The sequence below is a fragment of the Micromys minutus genome (assembly GCF_963924665.1).
Source record: "Micromys minutus genome assembly, chromosome: 24".
In the NCBI taxonomy this organism is placed as follows: Eukaryota; Metazoa; Chordata; class Mammalia; order Rodentia; family Muridae; genus Micromys; species Micromys minutus.
The window spans coordinates 9,951,169-9,959,544 of record NC_137959.1 but is presented as its reverse complement, the minus strand read 5'-3'; the positions used below and the strand labels follow the sequence as shown (position 1 = coordinate 9,959,544).

At 52.7% G+C, this 8,376-nt stretch overlaps 2 protein-coding genes across 2 annotated transcripts; both read right to left on the bottom strand.

Moving 5' to 3' along the window:
• Positions 1-180: 180 nt before the first annotated feature.
• Positions 181-2,668, bottom strand: DNASE2 (deoxyribonuclease 2, lysosomal). Its single transcript, XM_080937313.1, has 6 exons — positions 2,459-2,668; positions 2,166-2,346; positions 1,993-2,071; positions 1,608-1,772; positions 1,330-1,527; positions 181-654 (listed from the first exon to the last, which is right to left on the bottom strand). The coding sequence occupies exons 1-6, from the start codon at positions 2,551-2,553 to the stop codon at positions 308-310; spliced, it is 1,065 nt and encodes a 354-aa protein (XP_080793439.1). The 5' UTR covers positions 2,554-2,668; the 3' UTR covers positions 181-307.
• A 2,769-nt stretch (positions 2,669-5,437) lies between these two features.
• KLF1 (KLF transcription factor 1) lies at positions 5,438-8,176 on the bottom strand (the record flags this gene model as incomplete). The annotated part of the gene is made up of 3 exons (XM_080936844.1): positions 5,438-5,613; positions 6,677-7,487; positions 8,090-8,176. 3 exons carry the CDS (start codon positions 8,174-8,176, stop codon positions 5,438-5,440), a joined length of 1,074 nt encoding a protein of 357 aa, XP_080792970.1.
• Between the last annotated feature and the right edge of the window lie 200 nt (positions 8,177-8,376).

Genomic DNA, 8,376 nt, shown 5'->3' with positions numbered 1-8,376 from the left:
AACTGGTATTCAGATTCAGAGCCAGGGCAGGGGGTGTGATTCAGCAGCAGAGTACTTGTGTCCAGTGTGGCAGGCCTTGGGTTTAACCCACCAACAAACAGACACACAAACAAATTCAAGTCAAAAAAAAAAAAATCTCTGAGTCTTTCTTTGTATTTATTTTTTCCTTTGAGACAGTGTTTCTCTCTGTTGCCCTGGCTCTCCTGGAACTCCCTCTGTAGACCAGCCTGGCCTGGAACTCACACCTGCCTCTGCCTCCCAAGTGCAGGGATAAAGTCTAGTCCCCTTTGCTCTGCTGGGCTTTCAGTCAGCTCCCCTTGTTACAGGGCTTACAGTCTTTCACCAAGGACTGGAAGGCCTTCCAAAAGGCAGGCAGCTGGGTGCATAATGTGCCCCCACCTCGGTGTGTCTCTCCTTTGTTCCGATTCATGTCACCCACACAGGCCCAGGGCCCTTGAGGGGCCACGCACCATTTGGAGTGGTCCTCTGTGGCATTGAAAGTTGGTCCAGATGGGCCAGGGAATCCTATCTGAGTCACATCCAGAATTTGATGGGTCCCAGAGCAGTTGGAAGACAGGACACCTGGAGAATTTGGCCAGAACTGGACCTGTAGGTTGGTGCCAAGAGCTGCTGCCAACCAGCCAGAGTACAGGTCTGCAGAGGAAGGAAGACTGAGGTGAGGAGCACTGACAGATTCCTCATGCCTGCTTCCATCCGGGCGCTCAAATGTCCACTTTTAGAATGACGTGAACCTAAACAGCCCCTGTCAATCCGCAGGTCACACCTGCAACGCTAACACTCAGAAGCTGGAACAAGAGGACCTCAGAGGGGCATCTACCCTGAAAGTGTGCAGTGAGATCTTATCTCAAAACAAAGACACAGACTGGGCACGGAGGCTTGAGCATTTGAAGTCAGCACTCAGATTGCAGAGGCAGGTGGCTCTCTCTGAGTTCCAGACCAGCCAAGGAAACACAGTGAGAGCCTGCCCCCTGCCCTAAAAGGTAGTCCTTAGGTGATATTTCACAACCCAGTAAGGAGAAAGCATCAATATCCTAACTTTTCAGATGAGCAAAGAGGCTCAGGTCATACATATCCTATATTGCACATCCAGAAACCAATACCAGTCTGTGGGCTGATTTCGAACTTCCATTTCGGCCTCCAAGATGCTGGGTCCAACCTGCTCAGCCCGCTGTTTACTGCTCATGGTTATTTCTGTAATATGGCTCCCAAGACATCTGGGCTGTAAATGTGCTTGCCCCCAGGCCTGGGGATAGTGGGGACCTTCTTCTACAAAGAAAGCGCTCTCCCCACCCCAACATCAAGACTTACCATCTCCAAATTTTCCAAATTTGGCAAAGCTCTGGAAAGTGGCCCCAGCTTGAGAACTGAGTATTACACTACTGTTCCAGGGCTCATGGATGACATGGTGCCCCTTGATCACCTCCTCTAGGTCAGGTAATTTCTGAGCAAAGATGCCTTCCAATTTGTGGTCATAAACTAGGGGATAGGTATAAGTCAGCTGCTTGCCTGGAAGACAAGGTGAGGGAGGTGTGTGAGACCGTTACTCAGGGGGTTGAGACTTAGCTCACCTCAGCGGTTTTACTCACCAATCCTTTGAAACTGACTGAAGGGGAAAGACACACAGAGTAGGGTCTGGCCGAAGGTTTGAGCATTAGGAGGCCAGCTGTATGCACCAGAGGATGCAGGGGGTGGGAAGCGAGGTACACTGTGGACCAGCCAGAAGCCCCCTTCTTGGTCCAGCAGCAGGACACCTGAACCAGAAGGAAGAGGTCAGAGAAGCTGCTTAAAAGAGGCCCCTCAAGTGAGCTAGCTCATCGGCAACCAGGTACAGGGTCTCAGAGCTGGGGTCTTAGAGCAGGAAAGGTCCGACAGGGCAAATGCCCACCCTTCGTGCAGGCCAAAGGTTAGTTTGGGTAGAACGTACAAGAAATTCAGGGAGATTCCACGAGCACCAGTCCAAGCCTCTCTCACCCTTCGTGTGCCCATGGCTGGAAGAGTCCCGAGCTGAGCTGGATTTAGGAGGTTGGTCGTTGTAGAGTAGAAAGGCCAGCTAGGAGAATGCACAGAGGTACGTGACTACCCCCCCCTTCACCGTGGGACCCACTACAGTGTCCCGGCCCCGGTTCCGACGGCACTCAAGTCACCTGGCTGGAGTTCCTTCGGTACAACGGCTGCAGGCTGAGGCCCACAGCTCCCTTCGAGCTGTTGATGTACCCTACACCGTCTTGCCAACCCTCGGAGTTCTGGTCCATGTATTTATACTTCAGGCCCTTCCATGGCTTATCCACAGACCCGCTGTTAGCCGGGAGCTTGTACACCACGAACCTGGAGGTCCGGGAAGACAGGAGGTGGGGGAGAGAAGAGATCTAAGGTTTAGCGGGAAAGCGCTTCAATCCCAGTGCCCGCGCCCGATCCAGTTCCACAACTACTGGCTCACCAATCCACAGGCCGCCCGGAGTCCCCAAAGCAGCTCAGGGCTTCGGCAGGGACCCACAGCAGCGCAGCCAGCAGCAGAGAGCTCGGTGCTGCCATGAGGCTACAGCAATGGACTCTGAAATACCCGGGACGGCCGGGTCACGAGGATCAGACTAACTTCCCCTAAAGACCTCAGAGACCCGGGTCTGGCAACCCAAGTGTGGAGACGAAGCGCGCCCGGCCCGGAGCGGAGGCGGGGCTTCCTAAGAAGTTGTCCCATCAGCGAAACCCGCCCCCGACCCCCCCCCCCGTCTGCCCCGCCCCGTCCCCCAGCTTTTGGCAGACTCAGCTCAGGGTAGGCTTCACTCGTGGACACGCCCCTCCCTTGGGCATTATTGTCACGTGACTTTTAAGGCGCTCCAACTTCTGGGGTTTTTGTTTTTTTGCTTTATTCAAGTTCTGAGTCAGGAACAAATCTGTCTTCCTATTTCTTTTCCACCACTGCTGTGCAACTCGGGAACATTTTTTAAGTTTTTGGGTGGTCTTACCTGCTGCATCACTTACGGGCCTGGGCAAGTCCAATTCTTTTCTTTCCCCTTTTTTGTTTTTTGATTTTTATACAGGATTTCACTATGTAGCCCTGGCTGGCCTAGAACTCACAGATATCTGCCTGCTCCCGCCTCTGCCTGACCCTTAGACTCCTGAGCTTCCTGCCTTTACCAGCGGAGCGCTCAAATCACAGAGATACCCAAGCACATTGTACATACATGTAAATGCATGGGCACATGGCCCGGCATGCAAGTGGAGAACTGGGAAAGGTGTGGGAGCTCCTTCTGCCATATGGGATTGGGAGATCTAACTCAGGGCATTGAGCTTGACAAGCTTGCAGGCTGAGTCATCTTATCTGCCCTTCTCATTTTTAAGACAGGGTCTCAATGTAGCCCAGGCTATCCTGGAACTCCCAACTTTTGCTCAGTCTCCTGAATGACTGCTGGGATTATAAATATGGGCTATCCTCCGACTTCTTATGTATATCTGTGTATTCGTTTTGTGCTGTGTGGTGGAACCTGAACTCAGGGCTTACACAAGAGCTTATAACCACTGAGCCATCCACATCTCCAGACACCACCACCCCTGCCCTCCTGCTTTTGTGTTTTGGCAAGCTCTACTCTGTGGCTCCAGCTAACCTATAACTTACTATCCTCCTGTCTCAGACTCACAAGTGCTGGGATTCCCAGTAAAGGGACCACCCCACCCTGGCTGGGTCACCCTTGCAAACTCAATCACATTGTTTTCTGCACCCTCCCCACCCTCTCCCTGTCCAGTCTGCAAGCTTTCTAGCCCTGCTCAAGATGCTGGCCAAGAAGTCACTATGTGGCTGGGGTCTTCACACCCGATCCTCCCGCTTCTACCTCCCAAATTTTGGAATTACAGGCCTGAACTACCATAGCCCTGGCTGGTTTTGAATGCTACAGAGACCAGGCTGGCTTCCAGCTGAAGAGATCCACCTACCTCCCAAATACTGGGACTAAAGGCCTGCACCACCACGCTTTTGTTGTTGTTTTTAAAGACGGGGTCTCTCTGTGTAGCCCTGGCTCCTGGAAGTCATGGAACTATTATGTAGATTAGGCTAACCTTAAATTTAGAGATCAGCTTGCCTCTGCCTCCTGAGTGCCAGATTTAAAGGAGTGTGCCACCACCCAACTTTTTTTTTCCTACCTTTTTAAAAGACAAAGTCTCTAGATTGAGTAGCTCTATCTGGCCTCGAACTCAGAGATCACTTAGTTCTGCCTTCCAAGTACTGGGATTAAATGTATATACCACTATTCAACTGCTTTTTTTTTTTTTTTTTTTTTTTTTTTTGGTTAACTCTTTGAGACATTAAGAAAACAAACAGACCAAAAAAAAAAAAAAAAAAAAAAAAAAAAACCCAAAAAACATTCAGGAGACTGAAGCAGGTAGATCTCTGAGTTCAGTACCATCCTTGTCTACAGAGAGAGTTCCAGACAGTCAATGCTACACAGAGAAACCCTGTCTTAGAGAAAGAAAGATAAACACACATACACACACACACACACACACACAGAGAGAGAGAGAGAGAGGCTGACTAAATGTCTCAGGTTGACTTTGTTCTATATTGCAGACATACTTAAACTTGCAATCCTCCTGCCTCAGCCTCCTAAACAGCTGGGATTACAGGTCTAAGCTATCTCTGTGACTGTGACCCACTTTGGCCGAGGAAGTAGACAGGTTGAGCATAGTCATGCCTTTAAAATCAGCATGTAGGAGGCAGAGGCTGGGTGATAGGACAAACTCTGCGAGTTTGATGTCTGCCTGGTCTACATAGTTTTAGGCCAACCAGGGCTGCGAGGTAAGATCCATCGTAGGAAGAAAGGGAGCTAGGACGGACAATAGAAGTGAATTCACTTCACTGGCTTGACAGCAGGACAGGATTGTAGGGCTGATGTTGATGGAGGAGAAGAGATAAAGGGTTGCACTGCACTGCTGGGGCTGGGGCGGGGAGGGGATGGGGGAGTGTCACCAGAAGTGAATGCATTTTAGGAAGTGTAAGAGATGGCAAATGTATCACCCGCTGGGGGACTCAGTGCTCCCCACAATTCCCAGCTCCATACTACAGTGAAGCAGACACTGGTTTTATACGGGACATTTTTTATAGTAACCACAACAATCCCAGCTATGGGCACAGTGTGAAGCTTGCTTCAAGATTCTGGAAAATCTCATCCCATTCCATCCACCCGTAGGACTCAGGGTCACTCCTGTGCTGGTCTACGGGGTCCATCTGAGTTGATTTACTTGGTGGTCTGTATTGCTAGGTCTGCGGGGCAATGTGTGGTGGCTCCCTGAGGAAACGAGGTTTCTGTTGAAGGCTCCTTTGTGTGGTCTTCCAGTCAGTTCTTGATCTGGGTAGGACTGTAAACCCATCCTTTGGGAAACAGTCCTTGGATCTCTTATTTCATCCCCAGTCCGTGTGCAGGATCACTCAGAGGTGACGCTTCATGTGCAGAGCTAGGTGGTCAGAGCGTGAAAAAGCACGTGGGCAGAGGCCACAGCAGAAGGGACGGTGTCCAGTGTGCTTCCGGTAGTGGCGTGTCAGTTCGTCAGAGCGAGCGAACCTCCAGCCGCAGCCATCCCAGGAGCAGGCATAAGGCTTCTCTCCTGAAGGACAGGCAACTGTAAGCAACACCCTCCTAACACTTGATGAAGTGGAGCCAAGTCTTAGGTGACATATCAGGCTCGCACAGTCCAAGGGACACAATCCTGCCTTCTGTGACAGGATATTTTTCTGGATCTAAAGCTGCAATCTTGCAGTTTTCTCATTTCCGGTCTCCTATCCTGCTTCCTATGTGCTGGTTCCCTGCCCGATTCCCTGCCTGAGACCCTATGTGGATGTATCGTCATTCTTTTTTTTTTTTTACACTGACTGAGCCTCCCGATATCCAGTCTTGTTCCTGAACTTGAAAGCCCCGAAATCCACTCCAGTATCCAAGGCCCTATCTCTAGTGATTCCCTCTCTTCCCATTATATACCTGCTGCATGCCCTGCCCATGTTTGGGAGACCCCAACTGTCTTCCAGTCCTCGACGACGCCACTTCTCTTTCTAGGCCCTGTCTCCCATTTCCTTCTTTTCTTGTTGCCTGCCTTATCTCTGGGACCTCCATCAGTTGCCCCTGAAACTGGTTCTACTTGAGTGTCTCGACCTCCTGATCCCAGACGGTTCCAGCTCGAGCATGCGCATGAATACTGGCTATATCCTGAGCACTGGCATTCCAAGCTTGTACCCTCCGGGGTTCACTCCTTTAAGTCTCTTCTTACGCCCTATTAATTTTGCTTTCTGCTCTTCTCCCATCTCTAACCTAGGCCTTACACATCCGTTTCTAACACTGAAGCCCCCAAAATGTTCCCCAGGTCCTCTGTCTATATCTAGTTATTTATGAGACAAGATCCCACTAGGGAGCTCGGGATGTTGAAACTCGCTATAAGAACCCAAATGGCCTCGAAGTCACTGATAGCCACCAGCTTCTGCCTCCTGAGTGCTGGGATTCCCCCTTTGGGTCTGGAATGGCCTCCTTCTAGACTTGACCCAGCGTCTAGGGTGAGGTCTTCAGGACCCCTACCGCTGGGGTCGCCTTTAGCCACGCCTCTGGCCACCCTCCGGCCCCTCCTTTTGCTGCGTTTCCGGCTCCCGAGCCCGCCCCCGCCCGCCTGGCCCCGCCCTTACCCGTGTGCGTGCGCAGGTGCGCCTTCAGGTGCGAGCTCTTGGTGTAGCTCTTCCCGCAGCCTTCGTGCCCGCAGGTGTGTGCCGCCTGCCTCTTTTGTGCCAAAGTTCGCCGGCTGCGTTTGGGCGGCGCAGCTCCTGGGGACAAGCCTGCATCTCCGGCGATCGCAGTAGCCCCGAGTTCTGTGCCCACCGCCCCAGATCCCAGACAATTCAGAAAGGAAGGGGGCGCAGTGGGGCCAGCAGAAGGCGCCGCGAGCCCGCGAAAGAGCTGGAAATGGCCTTGGTACTGAGGCGCGGGATACAGCGTAGGGTATCCCGACAGCAGCCCATAGGGGGCGCCTGGAGCTGCGGGCACCGCAAGCCCCGCTCGTGGGAAGAAGCCTCCTACCGAGCCCGCTCGCGACTCGAATACGGGCTGCGCCTTGGGAGCGAGTCCCGGGGCCAGGGCAGGGGCCACGAAGGATTCAGGGGCTGGGGGTCTCGGAGTCGGGTGCGCCCAGCCTGCATGCTCGTCCGAGCCCAAAGGCTCGGCCAAAAACCCTGGGCCACCCGAATAGGCGCCCAGAGACTCAGGTAGTGTGAACTGTGCCACTGGGCCCCCACTGGGCGCCAGGGCACAGGTCCGGGGAGTGCCGGGCGGCTCTGGACCTGGAAAGTTTGTAAGGAAAAGATCCGGGTCCCACGCACAGGTCATGTCCCTCTCATCGTCCTCTCCGGGAGGGTCCTCCGATTTCAGACTCACGTGAAGGGACGGCCCCGTGGCATTCGGGGGTCCCGGGCCCAAATCCTGTGTCTCTTCAGACCGCCACCACTGCGGGAGGGAGCGCACTGCTTGAATGGTAGGCAGTGGGTACCTGGCCCTGAAGCAACCCCGGCTGGAAACATCGTTGGGGCAGGTTGGTCGAGAGTTTGCTTGCCTATCTATCATTTACCCACACTGTTCCCCTAACCCCCTTCTCAGCTCCAGACGACTCCATTAGGTCTTGCTAGAGATAGATAAGAAACTTACCAAGAACAGCATTCAGGACGGGAAAAGGGGTTGCAGAGTTCTGAGTCAAAGGGAACAGCTTTGGCTCCGTTTTTCCCCAGCCTTTCCCTGTCTTCACATAGTCCAACAAGAATAAATCTCAAAGCCTGGAAATCCCAGGACACTTTTATCTGGGCCTTTGTCTCTCTGAGCCTAGACTCTTAAGATATAGAGCTCAGAATTCCACTTTCTATTTGAGAAATGAGCCTCACCTTGATCTCAGACCCTTAGAACACCTCCCCTAAGCCAGACTCAGAGGCTACCCCACCCCACCCCCAATCCCCCCAAAATGAGCAGAGGATACTAAAGTAAGATAGAAGCCCCACCCCCAAGCACTATGCCCTACATCTCAGCAAGACCACCTGCCCCTCTCCCACTGACCCCACCTTGAGGAAGTCCTCCTGGGTGTCCAGGAACTGTCCCAGGGTTGTGAGAGTACTGATGGAGGGTAAAACAGTCTCAGCTGAGGCCATGGCTGGCTGGTGTCCACCCTGGGCCTCGGGTCTCTCTCTCTTCTGCCTCATGGGTTATGAGGCTAGGAAGGTCTCTTGGAGGGCTCCCATCTGCCCACATCTGATTGGCTGTCTTCCCTGATAAGACCCAGGCTAGGCAAAAAGGCAAAGGAGGGGTGTGTGATATGTGTGTGGTGTGTGTCTTTTTTTTTTTTTTAAGT